This window comes from Zootoca vivipara, chromosome 4 (genome assembly GCF_965207765.1).
Source record: "Zootoca vivipara chromosome 4, rZooViv2.hap1.1, whole genome shotgun sequence".
Taxonomy (NCBI): domain Eukaryota; kingdom Metazoa; phylum Chordata; class Lepidosauria; order Squamata; family Lacertidae; genus Zootoca; species Zootoca vivipara.
Genome location: NC_142587.1, coordinates 3,868,643 through 3,894,954, shown reverse-complemented (window position 1 = coordinate 3,894,954; position 26,312 = coordinate 3,868,643). Strand labels below are relative to the sequence as shown.

Genomic DNA, 26,312 nt, shown 5'->3' with positions numbered 1-26,312 from the left:
ACATGGGCAGGAGCACATGCAGACCTCAGAATGTCACTTAGGAGACATCCAGACTCCACAATTTGTAGGTGATTTGAAAACTAAATCAAAGGGATTGTCATTTCCTGCTACCAGCACTTTGAGGCAGGAGCAGATGCCCATCTCACCTTGTGATGCTGGGAAGTGGGAGGTGATGGCAAGGTGAGTGCAGTGCAGTGCAATGCACCTGCGGAGCCAATCTGGCATTCCTGCCTGTGTTTGCACCATGCTAACCTCACCACCTCCTCCCACCTTCGTCTCCATCTCCCAGAAAGCAGCAGTGATGTGACTGAGCAGAGGTCAGGTGAGTGCCGCCCCCCCCCCACACTGTCAGCTGCAAGGAGATGCAAGGAGGGTCACCCCAAAGCAATCTTAAATGTCAGGAAACAAGGCAGCTCCTGCTCCTAAATAATGGAGCCCAACATCTTCAAACATCTGTGTGATGGAAACCAAGCTCAAAGTGAGCTGTTTTCAGATACAAGGACAGGGAATTATTTTTTTCGTCCTATTTTGCTTTTAAGGAAGTGATAACCATTGCACAACTAACATAACATCACCTCTGAGTACTACACTCTCTCACTTCTTTAGTGGAGTGAAAAATGTGGAGTTTGAAGTAAAAGAAAGGCTGTGGAGCCTGAAATTTGCCAGCCTGAAGTAAGTTTGCTTTTCACCCTGAAAAAAAAGTAAGAAAATGATGGGTTCATATTTAATATTGCTGCTGCTATGTTGCACAGTTTACCCAAAACACAGATATGGGGAACTAAGGAGATATATGAATGTTTCATGGTGCTCAGTTGTACTTACAAATTTAATTCAAAGAAAACATTAATTTTAAAACGTAGCTTTCATAAGAATCAAATGTGGAACAGCACATAGAAAAGTGTGTGCAATGGACAGAGAGCGAATAAAATTACCAAAAAACTCTAATAATAGAGGATGATAGGAGAGAGAGAGAGAAGGAGGGCTGTGAGCTCAAGCTGAAACCTCAGTCAATGTAATAGCAATTTCCAGGAAACCAGACAAAAGATTGTTTGTACCACATGGGCACCAAAGCATTTTCATGCTCCATGAACCGAAGTCTAGTATGAAACTTTGAAATATTAGGCTAATTTGAGAACTCAACCATGACTGTGATATCTAAACAGACCGCCTGCGTTCATGTGAGTGAGTGACGAAGCTCAGTAAAGAATAAGGTTCCAGGTGTTGGTTCAAGTGTAATTTTTGTTATTAAACATGGGTTGCGACAGAAGCTTCTACAAGGACTTGCACATAACCATGACTGATGGATGTATTTGCCGGCCGTTCAGTCAGCTCCATCAACTCACTCAAGACACATTTTGAACAGATTATGTACTGTGGTACTTGGTAGACCATACATTAAACAAGAGACTTTGCTCTGAGGCTCTGCTTCCCACAATCCACAGGGGGGAAGAAAGAAAGAAAGAAAAGGAGAGAACAAAACTCATAGAGTTTGACAGCTACTGAGGCAACACTTGCCATTTACATCATAAGCCCAAATATTTTTTTTTTTGCAACACAACTATATATTAATTTAATAAAATACACAATATAGCTCTTATACACTCAACAATTTGGCTCAAATGCACTGAATCTGCAATAAATCAATAAAAATATGTCATTTGATGTAAACACATTGAATCTTCTTACATTTGCACATTTAAATGGTTTTGTGTGGATTTGTGTTGATGTCTGAAATGTTTGCACTCACTTGAGCTATTTTAGTGTCCACAAATGAATTACAAAAGGTGTTAATAATGTTAATTTGTCTCCTCTATTATTACCTATCAAAAGGTAATTATTATTTGTGATCTCATATTATGCCTCAGGTTTAAAACATACTGCTAGCCTAGAAATTTTGCTGGACACTAAAGCATTTCTCTCCCCCCCCCCTCCTTTCCACGTGAGTTAGTTTATGCAGGTGCAGGACAAACAAGGACTCTATCATTTCACATTTAACTTTTATATGACATGAGCTGTGTTACTAATGACCAGAATATTTTTGCTGAACAATGTTATGGAATGGATTCTTGGGTTTCTTTCTCTTTTTCCCCCTTTTTTTTTTTGGTGGCAGATAACTTTATACAGAAATGGTTGTCACAAATGAGTGTTAATGTTTGGTGGGGCCGGGTCGACTACAAGACTTTTTGTTTCTTGGTTTCTGATTTTGGGATTTTCAGTTGAAGCCTATAATGACTGCTGGAAATCTATCAGATAACTATTCCACCCTGCTTTTTATGGAGTCTACACATAAACAGTGAACAACTATCAGTCCTAAAACATCAGGTTCCATTTGCCTATTTTCCCTTTGTACCTTTCTATTAGATTGTCAAAGTGGCATCATTGTTCTCCCTCCTCCTTCCTTCTCATTAACATACATCACACCGTTCTAATAAAAGTTTGGTAAAAACGAAACCAGTGTTATCTGTGGAAAAAGATAGAGCAGTGAAAAGAACATACTTGTGGGCACTTCAGATGTTCACTAAAAGCCTTAAAGCAGCATTGGTCTTCGTTCATCCCTGTATAAATTTTAGAACCAGGGGAGATTTTGTTTTTTTTTTGTTTTAATTCAGCAGAAGAAGCAAACAAATGCCAGACTGTCTTTTGTGGTTTTTGCTTCATTTCCTCACAGCTACAGGGTCGTTTCCCCGACAGTCCTGCAAAAGCTTGTCAATCTCCCGCACTACTTCCTCTGCATCCACTGACTCTCTCCCTAGTTCCCTGTTTGAACGGTCTATCTGCTCCAACACAGAGTCCATCTCAGCGGAGTCGCGGCTCACCCGGGAATGCACCTCAGCAAAGACCCTGGCCATCTGATCAGACGCCATGAAGGCAGCGTCTCTGGACTGTTTACTAGGAGACAGGTACTGGCTGTCACTGGCTGTCATGTACTGGCTGCTGGGGTTAGCCAAGGCTCCTGTTTTGACTTCACAACTATCCAGCGGTCCTTTTGTTGAGGTGCAAGGCTCAATACAGGTCTTGGTTGGGCTGCTTGATGCTGAGGGAACCTCTTGGAGGAGAGGACTCAGGGCACGTTTGGCTTTGAGATAAGGTTTCACATTGGCAATGAGAATAGTGTGCTCTCTCTTGTCTTTCCCAAATGTACAAAAAGTCTTTTTCCCCGTGGGGTTCACAGTTTCGTAAGTCTCAGTCTCAACATTAGCCTCCACTGTGGGGACAAAGAGATTTGTTCGATAATCTGCATTTTCAGCCTGGTTGGCAGCAGGGAACTGGGGCATCCAACATCTGTCAGAATGACCAAGCACTCGGCATTCATCTGTGCAATTAACACACTCCTCTTGTTCTGCAAAAACAAACGGGGGGGGGGGAGAGAAATACAATGCTTTTAAAGTCATTAATCAGCTGCCTCCATCAGATCACAGCTTGCTTATTTGATCACTGGCCATCCTCATTACAAAAGGAATCATAATTAAAACATTTCAGGAGCATTGCATAAACCAACAAGTTGAGACCATCGATTTATTTAGAACTATTCTCAAGGTACATCAGGCCTCTGTAGCCCAAAGGAAGCAGAAAGGGGGCCTTTAGGGAGCTGCTCTCCATGGAATTGAGCTTCATCTGTAAACTAATCTGCGGTAGAAATCTGTTTGTCTCTCTTCTGCTTAAATCGTTTGAGAGAAGAGCAAATGGTAGTGAACTAACTCAAGAGGAACTATCAGTATTACTTTTTAACACAAGAACCAATAACCGAACAATGGCTGATTCTACATGAACACAAACACTTAATAAAAATTAAGAAAGCTGAGCTTTCATCTTTGACACCTCTGTTGTTTGTAACTGTTTTGTTGTATGGCAGTCGTGTAATAAAAAGCGTTTTTTAAGAAGCTTCCTTTTCTAGCAAAAAAACACAGGAATGGAATTTTTCCGCTACTGCGCATTGAGTACAAGCTTGTCAAAAGAGCCATTGCAGCTGTTTCATTAGACATGAGTATGGATCGTGTAATTGGCTTTTATCTTTTTTGCTTTTGTTTTGGTAAGAATCTGTTGGAAAAATTGATTTCTGCAGCACTTACTATTAGGAAGCGTCATACATTTACATCTTCTTACAGCTGATAATATTTTCTAGTCCGATTGCTTTCTTTTCTTTTCTCAAGAATTGTTAACAAAGTGGATTTTCTTTTCTTTGCCATGATATTCTCATGAGAATTATCAAAATGCCTGGAGTTACAATGGGCAGTGTGTATGTGTGACTGCATTTAGAGGAAGGGCCTGTGATGTGCACATGTGAAAAATGTGTCCTGGACACAATGGATCTCCCATGAGATTCCTGCTGGTGGACCACCCAATGACAGGAGCAAGGGGCAAGCTTCACACCCCAAGTACAGTGCTTTGGATTTCTCGGCAAGGCTGAATTTCAGGGATTCAGTAACATGAGAAAAAGTAACAGGGGGTACAGCTAATCCTGTCCATGGCGATCCCAGTGGAAGGAAGAAGGGGCAGGATTTACTGTATCTCAACTGATTGTAGCTATTCACTTTGTCCCACTGGGCTGAGTGTCAGCCATTGAGCCTGGGTCATCACCCCGCATCCTCATTGATACCCACTTTCACCTCCATATCATGACACACACCCCGGTCTGGTTCAGTTTGTTGGTCACACCAATGTGTGACAGAACCTAGAAACTGGTTTTCTAAGGAATAAATATGAACGAAGTAAAGGAGTAAAATAGAAAATAAGAAAGAGAACTTCCTTAACAACAACAGTCTGTGTTTCCTGAGTAGTCTTTAAGGCCCTGTCCTGTCAATCAAAAAACAAAAAATGAACACTGAACACAATATCGTCCTAGTTAAATTCCATCTAACCCCTATTCATTTCAATGGGGACTTTTAAGCACACATACATTTAAGTGTCTTTGGTTGAAGTCAATGGGACTTACGTGCTTAACCTTGGCTGGATGATGTCCAGAGTATAAATAAGCTGATTGCATGTGTAGGGCTTTAATACTTTGCATATTAGCCTTCCATATATTATTAAAGAATTGTAAAACAAAATATATAAAAATGAAAATATCCCATATAGATTGCTCTGGCCACTTTACAACTGTGTAAAAAACACACAAAAATCAGAACATTACTACTAGAAACTTTCAAAGCATAGATGTGTACCAAACCAGTCTATGGATGGCAGTGACTATTATATCCCTTTATGGACATGGCAGGGATTCACAGAATTACTTTATTTTCTGTATCTTGATGTTTCTGTGTTGCTCTTTGGCCTGACGGCTTCCCCAGCAGCTCACAAAACAGTTTCCAAACTACCTAAGCCACATCTGGGGACTATGACAAACCCAGTAGAATCACTGGCATTTTTGTTTTTCAATGGCAGACCCACACCCACCCCAATGCCAAGTCACAAACCACATCAGGAACATCCAAACCATATCCAATTATACAAGTTTTGCCAATTAGTCCACTGCTATTAGGATTTTCTGAGCAACGTTGAAGAGGATCTCCCTTTAAAATACACAAAGGAAAGGAGGCAGCAACACAAACCAGACAACAGGCTGAAGGTGGAAGGAGGCAGAAAACGTTTTTAGAAAGAAACTGGCTGAGTCTTCTTTGTTTTCACCATCCCCTCCAGAAAGAGCCCCCTTGTTCTCTGTGCAGGTGGTCCATCCTCCCACTGCAAAACCTTACCTAAGTGACAAGGCCAAGCCCAAGCCCAAGGTCTGTCAGGGGACGAGGGAAATCCAGATGGCATTTCTCCAAGCACACACTCCTAAAGACACATTGCATGCTCTACTGGAAACCTCACATGGGTAAACCCCATCAAGATGAGCAAGAGTTGCTCATGAGAATGCTTATTCCAAGGGTCAGCAAACTTTTTCCACAGGGGGCCAGTCCACTGTCCCTCAGACCTTGTGGGGGCCCAGACTATCTTTTGGGGGGAAAAATGAACGAATTTCTACGCCCCACAAATAACCCAGAGATGCTTTTTAAACAAAAGGACACATTCTACTCATGTAAAAACACCAGTCGGGCCCCACAAATAACCCAGAGGTGCTTTTTAAACAAAAGGACACATTCTACTCATGTAAAAACACACTGATTCCCGAACCATCCACGGGACAGATTTAGAAGGCGATTGGGCCACATCCGGCTCCCGGGCCTTAGTTTGGGGACCCTGGCTTATTCCTTGTTCCCTGCCTCCCCAAAACCCTGGCGCAGGGGGGCTGTGCAGGAAAGGGCTTCCATCGCCATTAGAGCAGCTCTCCGTATCCCTTTGGGCCACCCAGGTCAGAGGTGCCTGCCTCCCACTCTGCCCCCCTGAATGGTGGCCCATAATTTCCCGAGGCATCCATCTCAGCTCGCCTCATCATGGAGCTGCTGGAACCGACCTATGTCACTACGGCTGACTCCACTGCTTTCCTCTGAACGTGTGAACTAACAATCCTGGTTTGTATTTATGCTTTCAGTATTGACTAAATGTCCACTTGAGCTACCAGGGATTCCTAGCACCAACTGAATTAAATATGAAGAGGGGAGAGTGGTTTTAAGAGGAAATAAGCACGCATTGACCTTGAAGGGGAAACCTACCCCTTCTCCCTGAGCTTTTGTCCACTGGGCTGGGGGGAAAGAAGCGGGGGACATCAGCAGTTTTCTGCCTCTTTTATTCACCTTCCTTGCTTTCCTTTTTTATGTCACATCACAGAAAGCAGATTTGAAGTATTGATTATCATATATTATAAGCTGCTCACCTCACCATTAGCCTGCAATTTTGACTTGCTGCAGCTAGCAGACAGGAGAGAAGTAAATCGAAGCAAAAAAAAAAAAAAGCACCTATAAACACAGAGCGAACTCTCACCACCCACAGCTAAATGAGTATTTATGAGAAAGTGAAATCAATTTGAAAGGTAAAAATAAATATATAAAATGGGCCCTCATCTCACATTGTGCAACAGAATCTGATCTGCGCCATTGGTCTTTATCACAACTCCGGCCAACCTGCTTCTCTGGTTGAAAACAAACCTTTAACAGTCCAAGTGGGTACAATAAACAGCAGCAGCCCGGAGGCTTTGTCAGTCTCTGGAGGCACCGGGGTAAACAATCAGAAGCGCTTTGTGCACATTAGGGAGAGCAAATCCGAAAATAGACCAGAGAAATTAGCAGCCATAGAAAGAAAAGGAAACAAGTTACCTGGAATTAACCATGGCTGGCAAGTCATAGCAAACAGGGAAGCAGAGAAACAAGGCAGCTGCAATAGAATCGAGAGTCGCAAAACCCCAGGATGCAGCCCATAGAATGTGTGGTTCTGCTAATTGTACACAAACAGGCAGGGCTCTCCAAGCATACAGAACATTTAAAAAGGGGGTTACAGGGTAAGAACAAACAGAAATTACAGCTGTTGGTATAATGCAAATTATTTTGATTTCTGAAATGTTTTCAATGTGCATGTTGCAGCTTCTATTACCTTCTGGATCAATACGAATTCAGCTTAATGTATTGTTTATAAGGTGTAACTGAATCCAATGGAACAGAAGTGCTTTGTTCATATGATGAATGTGTTTTGTGACCATTTTATATACTGTATCTTTGACAGTAACATTTATTTACAGCCCCCACCCCACCCCGCCGTTTCCTCTGGCTTCAAAGCAAATGACAACTGTTAAAATAAATCAACATATATGCATGGATATAAAGCTAAAATTATCTCCATTTTTACCACCTAGAACAATGGATAGATGTCACTAATTCGGAGCAGGGTTGCTTTTTATGATCAATTCTGACGTAGCTCCAGCCACTTTAGATCGTGTGGGAGGGGACAAGGATGTTCTCTGCCCCAGATCAGGACTGTCTTTCATTGGGAGAAGTGAAACACTAGGCTGGGATATAAACACACGGTCCTGGAGTCCTGGAGAGCAGCTTCCCTCTCTGAACTGGCCGTAACTGTCTATCTTGATGCTAGTCATGTCAAGAAGATGCTCATCAGACAATTTAGTTTCCTGCAAAAGAGCTTTTTAAAAAATCAGGCCTGGGGCATATTTTATAATGGTTGGGATTTTTGAAAGAAAAAACCCTTTTAAGGTTGTTGTTTTTTTCCTGGAGTGCCCCCAACATCAGGGTGCCTTCAGATATATATGCACCAAATAATATCTATCTGAGGCATGTGGAATTGCTCTGAGTATTTTGAAAGTAGTCTTTCTTAATCTGTGAAAGTGGATTTAAGAAAATCATGAAATGAAATATGCCTCTTCAGGAATTAGGCAAGCACTTTTTCTTATTCCTTGCTTTTTGGTAATATGTTGCCCATTCCCACAGTTTACATTACATGTTTAAAATAAACCATATGGGATCAGTTTCCTGGAGAATGAGCAGCCCTCTCCATCCGGATTATATTATGGTCAATAATTCTTATTTTTGACAGCTTTTGTTGCTGCCACAATAGTGTCACAAAACCTTCTATAATTCATATCAAAAAGTCTCTCTCTCTCTGTTGGAGGGGAGCAATTGTTTGCTGGAAAAGGAGCTATTATCACAAGGTATCTATAAACGGAAACAGTAAAGGAACCCTGGACGCTTATGGGGTGCAGCGCTTATCTCCACTTTCAGGCTGAGGGAGCTGGTGTTTGTCCACAGACAGCTTCAGGGTCATGTGACAGAAAGACTAAACCGCTTCTGGTGCAATGGGACACTATGATGGAAACCAGAGCACAAAGAAATGCCATTTACCTTCCCACCACAGAGGTACCTGCTTATCTTCTTGCACTGGTGTGTTTTCAAACTGCTAGGTTGGCAGAAGCTGGGACAAAGCAATGGGAGCTCACCCCGTCCTGAGCATGGATTCGAACTGCCAACCATCTGATCAGCAAATCCAAGAGGCTTAGTGGTTTAGACCACAGCGCCACCTGCGTCTGTCAAGGTATTGGGGGGGGGGGAGAAGCGGAAGGTAGAACAATGGTTTCTCTGAAATATACTAAAGGGATATGGGATTCTCCTGATGAGAATGATCAGCTAAAGTGGTTCTTTTGATGCTGAATTCATCTTTAATTACAATTGATCTTGACATAAATAAGCAGAGACAAACAAATAGAGTTCTATGTTCAAGCTCCATGTTATTAAACAGAGCTCTCTGGAATCTACATATTTACATTGCTCTGGATGGTGTTTTCAGCTAAGGAAAGCAATTAGGAGGGTTAGATTAGAAAACTGATAAATCTAGAACAATTCCTGCCCCCTCCAGGGGCCTTGCAGTCTCTCTTCAGTACAAAACATTCTGTCTCTTTTTTAGGGCTAGCCCTAGACCTTTTGGTGCCTGATGCACCAGATCCCACTTACCCTAATTAATCTTGAGGAAGTCTGCTCCACAAATGGCATAAGAATAGATTGTGCTCCTGCTGGATTGTGTCCATCATGCACCAAGTCTGTCCTCCACATTCCAGCTCTGAATGACAACCATATTCTGCCTTCCCTTCCTTACGGAGAGGGTTGCCTCTAGATAGCTCCAACTAGCCAAGGATTGCTACCATTGTGCCTTAAAGGAAGGTGTATAGCCAGATTTCCTTTAATGTGGCCCATAAACTTCTTGAGCTTCTACCATTTATAATGTGTGACATCCATATTATGTTTCCTGGGAATCACTGTTGCCCCACACTTTTCCCTTCCTTAATCCAGATTATCTCTACCCAGCAATAGGAGGAGAAAGTTCAGATCAAACCATTGCCACTGGCAAGAGGGTGTTTGCCTCTCCTTTCCCTTTCTGCCATGCTTCCCACTTCCATTTCTGTTTCCCTCTGGGCCCCCGTTTATTTCTGGATGTTGTCTCAATTATTTCTTTCTTCTTGTCAGGGTTTATTCTACCGAAGCTTCCAAGCACCTTATGTCGTCTTTTTCTTGCATACTTGTGTGGTATTTCTTTGGCAGCTGGAAACTGTATTTTGCATGTCATACATTTACTACTTCACAGTTCAACATTTCTTTCCAGAACCAGAAACAATGAATATTTCAAAAAATACTTCCTCAACCTCACTTTTTGCTATGCGAGGGGCAGAGGTTTGGAGGTGGGTGGGGTCTTGTTGGATGATCAGAGTTTTGTCCCTTCCTTTAGCTAGACAGTCAATGAAATGCTTGAAATGGATGCTAATGGGGGAGGAAGGGGTGCTTTACCACATTTGAGGGGTTGGTTAAAAGCTACTTTTGGGTTGTTGCTGTTTTTTTTTTAAGGCTCACTATTGCCCCCAAACACTACTAGTTTTACAGTATATTCCAGCATATTGTTTTGTGCATAAACTGATCCATGAAAAAAGATAAATCATTTTTGCACTATTTTTGTGGGGCGAAAGTTGCCATTTTTTAAATCAATTTAGAATCAAGTTGAGATGAGCCTGAACTAGCAGTAAAAACCCTATGTACTCCATTTCAGTAATTAAAATGGCAATTTCAGATTAAACAGCAGTAGCTTCTGTGCATGTGTGCATTCAAGCCCCAGGAAATTCCATTTTGCACATTTCCTGGGAGGATTTTTTTTGGGGGTGGGGTGGGGTTAAACAATCCAGAACATGTGTTTAGATGTGGCGTGAGTAGTGCATTCTCAGTCTGATGCAAAACAGAAGGGTGTGCACTGAGACAAGCTTGAGGGGGGGGGGAATAGGGGATACCTACAATGTGTGGTCATTTTTTTTAAGGCTCACTATTGTCCCCAAACACTACTAGTTCTGCTAACTAAATCATGACACGGCATAATATGTCACGTGTGGTTCTTCATCTGAGGTTGTATTTACCTAATTTTAAGACCTGCTAAGGAACAAGTGGTTGCTATTACATCCTGATATGTAAAACCACAGAATTCAAAGAGGGTGCACTTATTTTTCCCCATGACTGTAATTATACAACCTTTAGAAGACATATGAAGGCAGCCCTGTTTAGGCAGGCTTTTAATTTTTAATAGATTATTTTATTTCATTTTCTGTTGGAAGCCGCCCAGAGTGGCTGGGGAAACCCAGCCAGATGGGTGGGGTATAAATAAAAAATTATTATCATTATCATTATTATTATTGTCACCCAGAGTCTTCTCTCCACACTGAAGCCATTTTAGGCCTCTGGTAGGAACATGGACATAGTTTTCAATTCTGACATTAAAGTTAGAGTTAACATATTCATGCAAGAAAAAGAAAACAATGGTTGTTACCTGGAAATTTTCCTTCCTTACAGCGGGCCGGTCCACAGAGCCCAACAATGGGTCTTTGGCCTCTCCCTTGCTGTTCTGGAGGAAAATTGGACCTGTGAGTTATGAAGCAGAAAACACCCTTCATGCTATACTCCCCAGCCACCCGCATTATGCCCTGCAAAATATTAAATGTTCACAGCTGAAATCTATCATCCAGGCCAGACATGCCCTAAGCAGGTTCAAACCTCGACCCTCCGGAATACAGACATGCACATCCTTGTTCTCCAGGCCCCACAGCATGGTTACCCTGCCCCCTGCACAGGTAAGAGATACAAAAACCACGAAAGCCATAAATCTGTCAAGCACAGAATAGTGAAAATACTAACCGCATACCCTCCAACATTTCTCTGGTGAAAATAGGGACACCCTATTCCACAAATCATCATCATTACCATCATATTTTTACTATTTCTCTCTCCACCCCCCCCCCCCCATCAGACTGGGTTGCCCCAGCCACTCAGAGCAGCTTCCAACATATATAAAAACATAATAAAACATTAAACATTGCAAAACTTTGCTATACAGGGGTGCCTTCAGATGTCTTCTAAAGGTTGTATAATTACAGTCATGGGGAAAAATAAGTGCACCCTCTTTGAATTCTGTGGTTTTACATATCAGGATGTAATAGCAACCACTTGTTCCTTAGCAGGTCTTAAAATTTGGTGAATACAACCTCAGATGAAGAACCACACGTGACATATTATGCCGTGTCATGATTTAGTTAGCAGAAATAAAGCCAAAATGGAGAACACCCTTACAGCTGCCATAGGAATTAAGAGGCTATGTAGCAGACAAGGGCTGCTAATCAAACATTTGCTTAACTGATCATCGGCAAGTGTGCCCACCTCTATAACTCTATAAAGTTTTGGCAGTGTGCTGGTCCGGAGCATATAGGTGTGCTTTAACACAATGCTAAGGAGGAAAGATGACACAATGCTCTTAGAGAAGCAAGTGCTGCTGGCCATGAAACTGGGAAGGGTTCTAAGGCCATCTCCAACCAATTTTATGTCCATCATTCTACAGTGAGGTAGATTATTCAAAAGTGGAAAACTTTCAAGGCCAATCTTATCAGGAGTGGACGCCCCAGCAAATTCACTCCAAGGTCAGACCTAAGTTAGCATGTTAAATGTTAAGGTTTGTGACAGTACAATTAGAAAAGGATGAAACAAGTATGGTTTGTTTGGAAGGGTTTCCTGGAGAAAGCCTCGTCTCTCTAAAAAGAACATGGCAGCACAGCTTAAGTTTGCAAAGTTGCATCTGAATAAACGACAAGATTTCTGGAACAATGTCCTTTGGACAGATGAGACCAAAGTGGAGATGTTTGGCCATAATGTACAGTGCCACTGTGAGGGACAGGGGATATCGCGAAGTCCCTCCCCTCCTGAGTTCAAGCCCATCACCGACCACAGGGGAAAGCAGAGGGAGCTCTGATTCCAGTGGGGAAGCAGGAAGTCGGGTCCGAGGCTCAGGCAAGGTAGCGGAGCCAGGGTCCCAGGTGGGACAGGAAGGGGCAAGTAAGGGGGGGAGACCCATCCCTCCAACGCCGGAATTACGCAGAAAGAGGAGGGGAAAGAGGATGGGGCTTCCAAGGCTTTTGTGTTGGGGAAAGACGCGCCAAAAGTCATTCGGAGGTTCTGATACCGACTGACCACATCACTCCGTGTAAATAGCAATGCCTTCAGCACTGTAAATACGCAGCACCAATAAAAGAATAAAATGCAGAGCTGCGTAGCGTCGTTACTCTGAAGTAGCCTACTCCGGCCACTGTGACAGCAACCTCCAAATCCTTTTTTTTGGGCTACTTTGGAGTTGCCGGGATGAGCGTGTCAGAGGCGGAGAGATGGCGGCAGATCGCGGAGCAAGCCCAGGAAGAGCTGCAGCAGTTGTCGTTGCAGGCGCAGGGGGAATTAAAGGCAGCTAAAGAAGAGACTAAGAAGGTCCAAGACGACCGTCTACAGCTTGCGGAACAGGTGAGAGCGCTTCAGGAAAGAGAGCAGCAATTAAGGGCGGTGGTGGTAGACCTCCAAAGCAAGCTGGATGCAGAGAAAGACAAGGCGGGAGGGGCCCCCCAAGTCCAAGTGCTGCCAGGAAGGAGAGCCGGGACCCTAGTAAGCAAGTTCAATGGAGATCCGAGGGAATATCATGGCTTTGAGACTGAGATCGTGTATGCTCTTGAGCTGCACCATAATGAGTTCCCCGATGATGAGCACAGGGTAGCGTTTATTGTGGAACACCTTACCGGGGCAGCCAGGGAGTGGCTAAGACCGTTAATCGCAACCAAGAATCCTTGCATGAAAAATGTCCAACAATTTCTAGAAGGTTTGAGAACGATGTATTCGTCCGATAGTCATATGGACCAGACTAAGGAGGAACTTCATAATTTACGCCAAGGAAATATGACAGTTCGAGCATATTGGGCGAAATTCACCATGCTGGTGCACAGACTGGGGTGGGTACTTGAGTCGCCTCCTATGCAAGCGGCGTTCTACTTGGGTTTGCACGAGGAGGTGAAGGATGAGCTCTCGAGAGGTCCAAAGCCCAGTACTATGGATCAGCTGAGCAAAGCGGCTCTGGCGGTGGGGGTGAGACAGGAGTCCCGGTGGAGCGACAAGCAAGCAACGCGCGCAAAGCGGGCTTGGTTCCCACGGTCGCAGGAGAAGCCACTCCCCCAACAACCCTTTCAAGCCACGCCTGGGGCCAGCCAGGACCAGGAGCCCATGCAGATTGATAGCGCGCGCGCGCGGACTTTTCAAACCCCAGCGGCGCCAAGACGCAAGGAGGGAAGGGGCGGGAATTGCTTTCTCTGCAACTCCCCCCAGCATCTCGTCAGAGACTGCCCACATCGCAGGGAGTGGCAAGGAAAGGCGGGAACGGTGGTGCCCTCCCCCACTGACGCAGCACCACAGCAGGGAAACGGGAAAGCCTGGCTGCAGGAGACAAGGGGCAGCAGCCAGGCACAGTCAGCAGACAACAGCCCCAGCCCGCCCACCCGCACAGAGAGGAGCAGAGCCAGCCCACCCCTCCCAGAGCAGGAGTGGTTCTAGAAGTCACGCTAACCCTCCCAAATGGCTATCCTCTGACAGTCCTAGCCTTAATTGACAGTGGTGCCTCAGCCAACTTCTTCTCGAGAAACTTTGCAGAAGAGCACCAGATCCAGCTTCTGCAGGTGGATTTTCCTCTGCATATGGCGACCATTGACGGCAGAGAGTTGCTGGGAGGGGCCATCACACATCAAACCCCCCCATGAGAATGACGGTGGGAAGGCACTCAGAGACACTGGCGTTCAACGTCACCACCATCTCAGACCCCCCCATCGTCTTGGGCATGAGCTGGCTGGCGCGCCACGACCCCTCCATCAGTTGGCATCAGAGATGCATCACGTTTGGGTCGGACTTTTGTCTGGAACATTGCATGCAGCACCAACCAGGGGAGGGGCCTCCGATAGCCACGGTGGCCACCATGCATGTCAAAGGGGGTGAGGCGATACCCAAGCCGTACTGGGACCTGCAGGAGGTCTTCAGCGAAGCGGAGTCCGACCACCTACCCCCGCACAGGCCTTTTGACTGCCAGATCAACCTGGTGCCAGGGGCGACGATACCCCCAGCCAAGCTGTACGCCATGTCAGACCAGGAACTGGAGGATCTGCGCGCTTTCATCGACAAGAACCTCAAGCGGGGGTTCATCAGAGAAAGCAAGGCAGCAGGGGGCAGCCCGGTCTTCTGGGTGGACAAGAAAGACACGCAACAGCGCCGTCTTGTGGTGGATTTCAGACGGCTGAATTCAGTGACAGAGCCAGTGGCTTTCCCCATGCCCAGAGTGGACGATCTCCTGACAGCGGCACGCAGGGGCAAGATTTTCACCAAGCTGGACCTACGGGGGGCGTACAACTTGATCAGGATCCGGGAAGGCGATGAATGGAAAACCACGATGTTCACGCCTCTGGGCTCTTTTGAATATCTGGTGATGCCCTTCGGGTTGCAAGGGGGCTCAGCATGCTTCCAGGCCTTCATGCACCACGTCCTGGGGTCCCTTCTCTTCAGGAAATGCTTGGTCTTCCTGGATGACATCCTTATCTATTCCAATGACCCAGTGCAGCATGTGAAAGATGTCAGGGAGGTGTTGCAGCGCCTGAAGGAGAACCACCTGTATGTGAAGCTGGAGAAGTGCAAGTTTCACACCAAAGAGGTGGACTTCCTGGGCTACAAGCTGTCAGACAAGGGGCTGGCGATGGACAAGGACAAGGTGCAGGCCATCCTGGACTGGCACAGCCCCAGGACGCGCAAAGATGCCCAACGCCTCCTAGGCTTCGCCAACTTCTACAGGAAGTTCATCAAGAATTTCTCTCGCGTTACGGCTCCCATCACTGACTGCCTGAGAGGCAAGCAGAAGTTCAGGTGGACACCAGAGGCGCAAGCAGCGTTCGAAAGCCTCAAGAGGGTGTTCGCCTCAGACCAGAACCTGTTCCACGTGGTTCAGGACGCGCCCCTACGCGTTGAGACAGATGCTTCTGATAAAGCTGTGGGCGCCATTTTGTTGCAACTGGACGCCAACAGAGAGTGGAGACCCTGTGCCTTCTTCTCCAGGAAGTTGACCCAGCCAGAGCGAAACTACACAGTATTTGATAAGGAACTTCTTGCGATCCACGCGGCGTTCAAGCATTGGAGACACTTCCTGGTGGGCGCCAAGCACCCCATCCAGGTGTGCACAGACCACAAGAACCTGGAGTTCTGGAGAACTGCCAGGGTGCTCAACCAGCGGCAGATACGGTGGGCAGAGTTCTTCTCGAACTTCAACTTCTCCATCCACTACATCCCGGGAGAGCAGAATGTCAGGGCGGATGCCCTCTCCCGCAAGCCAGAGTACATGGAGGAGGAGGCGCCACCAGCACCCAGGCACATTTTCCCCCCGTCAGCATGGTCCTGCGGAGCAGCAGTGGTGAGAGAGGCAGAACTCACAGCGCTGACGGCAGCGGATGAATTTGCCAACCGCATCTTCAGAGAACTGAGAGGGGGGAGGGAGCAGGCAAAAGACTTTGCAGAACGCAGGGGGCTGCTTTTCTACAAGGGTGCACTGTACCTGCCCACCACCCAGCTTAGACGTACAGTCCTCAAGCAGATGCACAACCCAACGGCGGGTCATTTTGGAAGGGACAAAACCGCTCACCTAGTCATGAGACACTTCTGGTGGCCAGGGGTGCGGGAAGATGTTCGAGACTATGTACGGGGCTGTGACACCTGCCAGCGGGCAAAGGTGGTCAGAGCAGCGCCACCAGGATTGCTGGAGCCCTTAGCCACACCACACAGGCCGTGGGAAGTGGTGTCCATGGACTTCATCACAGATCTGCCTTCTTCCAGGGGCAAGACCGCAGTGTTGGTGGTGGTGGACCTCATGTCCAAAATGTGCCACTTTATACCGTGTGCCAGGGCGGTCTCGGCAGAAGAGACAGCCAAACTGTTTGTTGACCACGTATTCCGACTGCATGGATTACCTTTAAGGGTTATTTCGGATCGTGGCCGCCAATTTGTTTCCAGGTTCTGGCGGCGGCTCATGAACCTCCTGCAGGTGGAGGTCAGCTTGTCGACGGCTAGACACCCGCAGACCAACGGACAGGCGGAGAGGGTCAACGCCATTCTGCAGCAGTACCTGAGATGCTACGTCAGCCAGCGGCAAACGGACTGGGTGGATCGCCTGCCACTGGCAGAATTTGCCTACAACAATGCGGTGCACGTCTCCACAGGGGTGTCGCCCTTTAAGGCCAATTACGGGCGCGACCTCAGATCTTTCCCAGAGAGGGAGGGGGAGGAGGAGGAGGAGGGCCCACAGGCTGAGGATTGGGCAGAGGAACTGGAGACGGTGCACCAGCAGCTCAGAGAACACTTGGAGAGGGCCAAGGAAGCGTACAAAAAGGGGGCAGATCGCCACAGGCGACAAGGGGAGGTCATCAGGGTGGGGGACAAGGTCTGGTTGTCCTCGGAGGGCCTTCCCACCAGAGGGAGGTGCAAAAAGCTGGCACCCAGACGGCTGGGCCCCTTCACGGTCACGCAACAGGTCAACCCGGTGGCATACAGGCTGGCACTGCCAGAGGAAATGAGGGTGCATCCGGTGTTTCATAGATCGCTGCTGTCGCCGTACAGGGAAAGCAGCAGGCTCCGAGACAGCGAACAAACCCCCGAGGGAGGGGGGGAGAGGGGAGGCAGGGAGCAACTGAATGAAGCCATGGCCATCCTTGATTCACGGAGAGGGGTGGGGGGCCTGGAGTACCTCATGGCATGGGAGGACGCTCCACCATCCCAGAATGAATGGGTCCCAGCCACTCAGATACAGGAGGAATTCTTGGTGGAAGAATTTCACGCCCTCTTTCCCCACAGACCCAAGCCCTGGCACATGGAAAGGGAGGGGGAGGAGGAGGAGGCACGGGAGAGCAGCTCACCATGGCGCTGGGAAGCGGAGTTTGAGGAATCGGGAGACGAGGTATGGGTGTCACCGAGGTCCACCCAGTCAGAGGCAGAAGCAGATTGGCAGCACATTTTTACCCCCACCAGCTCGGACGCAACGGACTTTTTGGGATTCCAGTCCTCCCAGGCGGAAGGGGGGGCCTCGCAGGACTGGGCGGAGGTGTTTACACCAACGGGCTCGGAAAGCACTGAGTTCTTAGGCTTCCAGTCGTCACCGACACCTGGGGGGGACCTGGGGAGGGGAGAAGGGGAGCTTGGGAAGGGGGTGGATGTGAGGGACAGGGGATATCGCGAAGTCCCTCCCCTCCTGAGTTCAAGCCCATCACCGACCACAGGGGAAAGCAGAGGGAGCTCTGATTCCAGTGGGGAAGCAGGAAGTCGGGTCCGAGGCTCAGGCAAGGTAGCGGAGCCAGGGTCCCAGGTGGGACAGGAAGGGGCAAGTAAGGGGGGGAGACCCATACCTCCAACGCCGGAATTACGCAGAAAGAGGAGGGGAAAGAGGATGGGGCTTCCAAGGCTTTTGTGTTGGGGAAAGACGCGCCAAAAGTCATTCGGAGGTTCTGATACCGACTGACCACATCACTCCGTGTAAATAGCAATGCCTTCAGCACTGTAAATACGCAGCACCAATAAAAGAATAAAATGCAGAGCTGCGTAGCGTCGTTACTCTGAAGTAGCCTACTCCGGCCACTGTGACAGCCACATTTAGCAAAAACCAAACCCAGCAAATCAGCGCCTCCACCCCCAACATTCACTGAGGTCCAGCGCCGAGGGCCTTCTGGCGGTTCCCTCACTGTGAGAAGCGAAGTTGCAGGGAACCAGGCAGAGGGCCTTCTCGGTGGTGGTGCCAGCCCTGTGGAATGCCCTCCCATCAGATGTCAAAGAGAAAAACAGCTACCAGATTTTTAGAAGACATCTCGAAGGCAGCCCTGTTTAGGGAGGCTTTTAATGTTTAATCGATTATTTTATTTCATTTTCTGTTGGAAGCCGCCCAGAGTGGCTGGGGAAACCCAGCTAGATAGATGGGGTATGTATAGAATGTCCTGGGAAATTGAAGTGTTCTCCTACTGGTTTCACTGTACCACTGTATTCTGCTCTGGTCAGACCCCACCTGGAGTACTGTGTCCAGTTCTGGGCACCACAGTTCAAGGAGGATACTGACAAGCTGGAACGTGTCCAGAGGGGGGCAACCAAAATGGTCAAAGGCCTGGAAACGATGCCTTATGAGGAACGGCTTAGGGAGCTGGGTATGTTTAGCCTGGAGAAGAGAAGGTTAAGGGGTGATATGATATCCATGTTCAAATATATAAAAGGATGTCATATAGAGGAGGGAGAAAGATTGTTTTCTTCTGCTCCAGAGAAGCGGACACGGAGCAATGGATTCAAACGACAAGAAAGAAGATTCCACCTAAACATTAGGAAGAATTTCTTGACAGTAAGTGCTGTTCGGCAGTGGAATTTGCTACTAAGGAGTGTGGTGGAGTCTCCTTCTTTGGAGGTCTTTAAGCAGAGGCTTGACAGGCATATGTCAAGAATGCTTTGATGGTGTTTCCTGCTTGGCAGGCGGGTTGGACTGGATGGCCCTTGTAGTCTCTTCCAACTCTATGATTCTATGATTCCCTGTCTTGTGATTCCTGATGTCAGATTTATGTCCATTTATCCTTTGACGTAGGGTTTGGCTTTGGTGTAGGGTTTAATTGCTCATCTTCTAACATTGTGTATGCCATCAAATGCCAACAGTGTCCTTCAGCTCTCTATATCGGACAAACAGGCCAAACCCTACGCCAAGGAAATGGGAGAATCATCTTTGAATAAAAAGGTTGCATTAGCTTTTAGTTCCAACTCAGTATAAGTTTCCATTTTTTGGGTAGAAGGGACAACATTTAATGAAAGCATAAGAGTAGGACTCAGCTGAAAGTTTCAGCTTCCAGTTCAATTAACACTAGTTTAAAAAGTAGTTCAATTTTCCAATACTTGTGGTAAATTACAACTTAAACTGCACGGTAGCTTGCAGTATAAAAAGCTTTAGTTGCCATAAAGCACAGGACTGGTTTAAGGTATTAAGGGCAGAAAAATCAAAATGGCAGATTTCAGGCCAAGTCAAAGCTTCATCTTTCAGTCCAGCATAAAAACTGTTTAAAGTTCTGGAGGGACTTCAAGTTCCCACACCCAGGCTATAGTCCCCCCCCCCCCAATGTCCACTTCCCATTTAATCACTGCCCATCATCTACTCCTTAAATTACCCATGTTCTGGTCATGAAAATGAGGTAAAATTTCTAGATTCCCTAAATAATTGCACCCTAGAACAGCTTTGGTCATACAGCAGATCAGAGGGGGTGGGGGCTCTTAATCGTAACTGGCATCTTGCTGTGATATGTCAGTGCTGTTGAACTGACTGGGAACAGCATTCAGAGTGCTGTCGAATTCAGCATATTTTGAAATGGCCAAGGAAGTCCAACACAGTAACATTTGACTTCAAAAGAGGAATCTCCCCTCAAATGAGACCACCTCTCGACTTTGTTTTTTACAAAAGGATAAATCTTTCAGGAATGTCAGGGGGTTGTTCAAAACTTCAAGAACAGAAGCTCATATAGACTGTATTCCACAGAATGCCAGGAAGGGGGGAGGACAAACAGAACCAGAAGAATGCCAGCATGGCTAACAAGCAGAGTCAAGGAAACTATTAGAGGCAGGAATACTTCCTCGGGAAAATGGCACTACTGTATAGTGGTACCTTGGGTTACACACTTAATTCGTTCCGGAGGTCCGTTCTTAACCCGAAACTGTTACCATGAGGCGTGCTTTCGCTAATGGGGCCTCCCACTGCCGCGCGATTTCCATTCTCATCCTGGGGCAAAGTTTGCTACAGGAGCACCTACTTCCGGGTTAGTGGAGTTTGTAACCCGAAGTGTTTGTAACCTGAGGTACCACTGTACTCTTGTTCAAGAGAGAACAAAAAAGGAACAGCAACTTCAGTGAAAGAAATGCAAGCAGTCAACAAAGCATGCATATATATGTATGTATGAGAGAGAGAGAGAGAGAGAGAAGAGGACTGCAAGACTTCCCTTGCAAAACAGCATAGAATTTATTTTACAGGGGAAATAGACATTACAGTACACTACTATTATATCAAATTCACCGAAATGAATTAATTCTGTTCAGTCTAAAGGTTAAACTACATGTGATATGGGGGAATCCATGACTGAATCTTCACACACACACACACACACACACACACAGAGAGAGAGAGAGAGAGAGAGAGAGAGAGAGAGATGACATTTAGGGAATGTCCCAATATTTCAGAGCACATGTGACATTTAGGACCGATATCTATGGTTCTTCACTGGCTCCACATAATGTCTTTATGGTATGGTAGATGCATGTCACAGACATGAATTCAGGTTTCAAAAAAGTCTGAAATGAGTTAATAACATTGGTAAAATAAGTAACCACAATGACTGCTGTTTAAAAAGAGCAATTTAAATCTTTGATATATGCAAGCACAAGTCTTCGAAGTGTCCTTTGCTCTCTTCCTCAAAATACAAACCAAAACACTTATTTTAGCTAGAGGATTTTTATCAGGATGTCTCCTTCAATTAGAAGATGTATTTTGGGATTAAAAATAGAACTGACTTGTGGTAGGGATTTGTTTATCCGCATGGCCCAAGGAGAGTTTAATAAATGGAATGCACTTCTGCAGCATATAAGGAACATCTCTATACTGCTTTAAACTAGTCCTTTGGTTCTCCTGGCCTAGTGCTGTGGCTCTTCAGGGTTTCAGATGTGAAACAGGCCATTGATTTGGGCAGCTATGCAAGAGACACTTGGATCACATAAAACATTTGGTGTACTTGTAGCAATAGCAACGGCGTTTGTTTGTTTGTGGGTGTATATTGCAGTTTCTGCCATTCATATTAAGAGTAGACATATCTGCCAGCATCAGCAGCAAGATGTGTCACTTGAATGGTGAGAGCCCTCCCCAAAATTGTGGCTTTGCACCACAGGAAAGTAGCCCTGGCTGAAGTGAAGTGCTTACACAAGGAGGAGAACATGCACAACAGCTTTATGCAGTAACTGACAATGCCAACAGAAGACAAAGCCATTACCAGGTTCAGAATGGATGGAGCTCTGGAGATGGATGCAACCATGACACTTCAGATAAAAGATAAATGGGATCTACAGTAGGCTCCCTATCCGAAATATGGCCAGTCCCCCCCCCCCAGCCAAACCTTGACCCATATGCCTCTTTCATTATATCCACACATCTCCAAATGTCTGCTGCAACAAACTATATTCGCTCTGTAAAAGCTGTTAATACATTGGGTTCCAGGAAGGCAGATGGTGTACCAGAGACATAAACATCAATACTCCTGTAATGCAAGCAATGGGATTTATTGCTATGGCCATTTCACTAAAGGTCATCATAAGCCTGCTCTCCCCCCCACCATTTTTCTTAATGTTAGATGGATCTGATACACAAGACAAAATCCACACCATACTGAAGGACCTGTAGGAAGGTTAGGAGGTGTAGGAAGAGTCGTCACCTGCCAATTCTACTCTTGATTATCAGAAACACAAAATAAAAACTTAAAATTCTGTTTGAAAACAAATCAAAGTCTCTTACCAGGGAACCCAAACCATATACAAGTGGACACATCCATTCATCCACCCATGTTTTGCCCTGGGCTCTGCTCACCACTGGTGCACATACCTTGGAAAGTTACCTGTGAGGGAATGTGGCCATTGGGCTGAAACAGGTTTCCCCACCTCTGCTCTGCATCCCTGTGTCAAAAGTGGGAGGGGCAGGGACTTCTAAGCCTCTTTATTTGTCCCTCAGAACTCTTCCTAGGCCACACCTCCTCTCCACCAGCCACACCCCCTCACTAGCCCTGCTTGGCATGCAGATGTCTTGCTCAGATGTAATGCCTCCTGCTTGTCTGGATGCAGGATGGAGAGGGGTGTGTGAGCATGAGCAGAAACTAGCATGCCATTTCCATTCCTTGCTCCACCCACTTTTGCCATTGGCCCCATCCAGTGCTGCCATGTGGCCCTTGGAAAGTCACCCAGAATGGAATGTGGCCCTCAGGCTGAAGAGTATCCTCATCCTTGTAGGCCTCCTGAACAGGTCAAGTCCTTAATTGACTCTCTCTCTCTCTCCACACACACACACTTTTTATTTGTTTTTGCATTTCTGTGGACCTCAGCGCTCCACCATGAGCATGCTGCTGTTTCTCAGTGGTTCCGATTGTAGCTGGCATCACCACCTGAGTTCACTATTAGAAGCCGTGCTTCTTGGGCAAGTTATGATATTCAAAAGCCAGTGGTGAGCTCTGCACTCTTCAGCTAAGGACAAGTTTGTTTTCACTGTAGTTGAAAGGAAAAAAAGAAAGTGATTTGTGCACCCCACAGGAAAGACTGGAAACTGGCAGTATTTCTTTCATCCAAAAAGTTTGCGAATCACTTGCCCTCCATAGTGATAATGATGTATTAGACCAACATTCCCAGCAGGTTCATTAGGGCTTGACCAGATGGCACCACAAACTATGACTTTCCAGATCCACTGAATTATGCTTCATTGAAAGCATTATTACACCCAGGTGAGAGATTTCCTGGATGAGGTTAGATGGCTTCTGTCTGGGTTATGGGAAAATCCATGTTTTGTCCAAAAGCCAAAATGCTACAAGTCTGTCCTGGCTTTCTGCCTCTCTTGTTTCTAGGTTAGCAGATCACTCCATAGCCAGGAACTTGGTGCTCTCTTTGTCTGGAAAACTTTTAGGGCCATAATAAAAACCCTCTGCTTGCAAAGCAATTGAAATACACCCCCCCCCCCGAAACCCAGTTGTGCATCACTAAGAAAAAAATCAGTAAGGTCCTAAATGAAGTATGAAGGTGCCTCACAGTAACTCAGTCCTAGATAACCACAACTAGAGGCATTTTACAAGTGTTTTCTGTAGTCCAGCTCAATAAATGAACAAGCTGCTTTTTCTATTTTAAACCAGTCAGATGACCACTGCATTTTCATGTGTGTCATTGGCATCTAGGATTGCCAACTACAGCTTCTAATTTCCCATGCACTTTGAAACATAACATGAAGTGTCTGTGTTGTTCAGTTCTTAATAGTTTTGTTCTCCTTGAGCTTCTGGACCAAACTGGGATGCCCTCTCCTTCACGCCAGGGTTCAGCGCTGACCTGTTAGCAGGCACAGAGGTAATTCTCCTCTCCCATAGTTGGTCAGCACAATGCCTACAGATAATAGCTGCCACGGTAGTCTTCATTATCAGGTTGAGATACAGGGTGAGTAGAAAGAGACAAGAAGAGCAATCCAAACCCATGGTCTGCTGGAATTAGCAGAGTTTGAAATAGGCAGATCTCCATCTGGTGTCTTTCATCCTGGCTCAGATGGAGAAAAGTGGAAATAAATTGTCTGGGCCAAGGCCAGAGTAAGCCCTCCAAAAGGGGCACTTGGGAGGTGAGTATGGCAGGATAGAACAGGGGCAGACTTGGCCTACCCCAAAATTCCTTCAGCTCAGTTGCATGATCAAGCCACCTAGCAGAAGTTTCACTGGCAAAAAGGATGGTGTGAGTCAAGCTCTATTTTAAAGGGTTATTTTCCCTCTGCCAGGCTCAACCAGCAGTAACCCCCACTTCTGAATGGAGTTTGCCCTGGAAGAAGGTGTGGGGAGGGGGGAAAGCACACACATGCTATGCCCCACAGAACTTGAAGGAGGAACCCAAGAGTTGGGGGGGGGATGAGGAAGACAGCAAGGGTCTCCATAACTTGCTCCTTTGAAACCTTTAAATGAAAACATAGTAGGACTTCTTCCAGTACCTCACCCCCCCCCCACACACACACCTGAACTGGTGGGACAGTTTCTGCAGGGCCATAGCTACCATTTTGCAGGACTCCATCCCACACCATTCTGGGACTGCTGGGGCCAATGCTGGCATGGGAGGCAACGCTGTTCCCCCATCAGCTCTATGGGACTCGGCCCTCCCCTCTGTATCCTGATGTTGCTGAAGCAGCATGGGATACAGCCATGGCCTCAGCAGCAAGACTCTTGTAACTTAAGGGCCATCACAGGGTTGCTGCTTCCATTAATTGCTCCTAACTCTGAGGTCCATGAAGCTTCAGATACAGTTGTAGCTATCAAAAAGACTTATTTTGAGCCTGTTTCATTAATCCTGCCCTAGGACACAGCCTGTGTTGCATTGTAGAAACAAAACACTCTTCTTGACAGAAGCAGAACTCTTGCATCCAAAGTTTCTTTTTCAGCCTGCCTAACAGTGTCCATATGCATCAGCTTCATATCTTTCATCTCTTAACTTTCAGACATGTAATTTAGCCACACAGTTGCAGTTTAAAAAATATTTCTCTCTCTTTCTACCCACCCTCCCACTGCAGCCGCCACAGTCCCCCCCTCTCTCGTGACTCTGAGTTCAGCTCAAGACAAATGCACGCCAGCCAATTTGCTGCTACCCAGGGAAAATGTTAGAAGATAAAAACATTCCCTCCCCTTAGCTTCAGAAAGAGCCCAAGGCTCAGGGATGCAAGTATTAGTAAATCTGATGCCATGCATATGCTTCTATTGCAAGGGCTTCTAGACAGACCTCTGGCATCTGTCTCTCTGTGTTAAAACAGGCTTAATTGTAATAATATCTCTCTTCTGGATTCTGAGCACACAACACTACAAAACCGACTATGACTGATACCACGGTTAAAAATAATGTTTTCTTTTTGGGGGGTGAATATGTCATCTGTGCATTTTAATGAGCTGAGTAGAGTTAATGATTGTGAGTCACAGGAGTGGGTGCATGAACTTAACAGGGCCTAGTTTATTTTTTGCTTTTTATTTTGATTTACAGATTATAAATGTTGTATTGATTTGATAATCATATAATCGGCCTTTTGCTTTGTGATGTTTAGCTTATTTTTTTAGTTGTTGCCTTATTAACAGTGTTTTGTAGATTGCAATGGATGCATTTGTGATGTTCTATTATGTTCTAGTTATTTATTGTTTGTAAGCTGCATAGCTCCTCACATCTAAACAGAAATTCATTGAGAGAAGTTTCTGTTTTATCACAGCCATTCTGGGGCAACCCAGTCAGATGGGTACATATAATTATATACTACTACTACGAATAATGGGGACCCAGGTGGCGCTGTGGTTAAACCACTGAGCCTAGGGCTTGCTGATCAGAAGGTTGGTGGTTCAAATCCCTGTGATGGGGTGAGCTCCCGTTGCTTGGTCCCAGCTCCTGCCAACCTAGCAGTTCGAAAGCATGTCAAAATGCAAGTAGATAAATAGGAACCGCTACAGCGGGAAGGTAAACGGCGTTTCCATGTGCTGCTCTGGTTTGCCAGAAGCGGCTTTGACCTGGAAGCTATATGCTGGCTCCCTCGGCCAATAATGCGAGATGAGCGCGCAACCCCAGAGTCGGTCACGACTGGACCTAATGGTCAGGGGTCCCTTTACCTTTACCATGAATAATAATAATAATACCTTTATTGTCAATGTACCTGTGTACAATGAAATTAACTGAGCCTCCCCCCCCCCACAAACACTCAATCTCATTGCACTCTGTGTTCTTGTTGCACAACACACCAACCCCAAAAGTCAGTTGCACTATATTATTTTC

General features: G+C 46.1%; 1 protein-coding gene across 1 annotated transcript in view; it reads right to left on the bottom strand.

The window, feature by feature from the left end:
• Window positions 1–707: 707 nt before the first annotated feature.
• PCDH17 (protocadherin 17) overlaps window positions 708–26,312 on the bottom strand; it is a 153,829-nt gene continuing 128,224 nt past the window's right edge. The window contains exon 4 of the mRNA XM_060273306.2: window positions 708–3,340. Coding sequence (XP_060129289.2) covers window positions 2,655–3,340 — 686 coding nt within the window. The 3' untranslated portion in view covers window positions 708–2,654. The remainder of the gene's footprint in view (window positions 3,341–26,312) is intronic.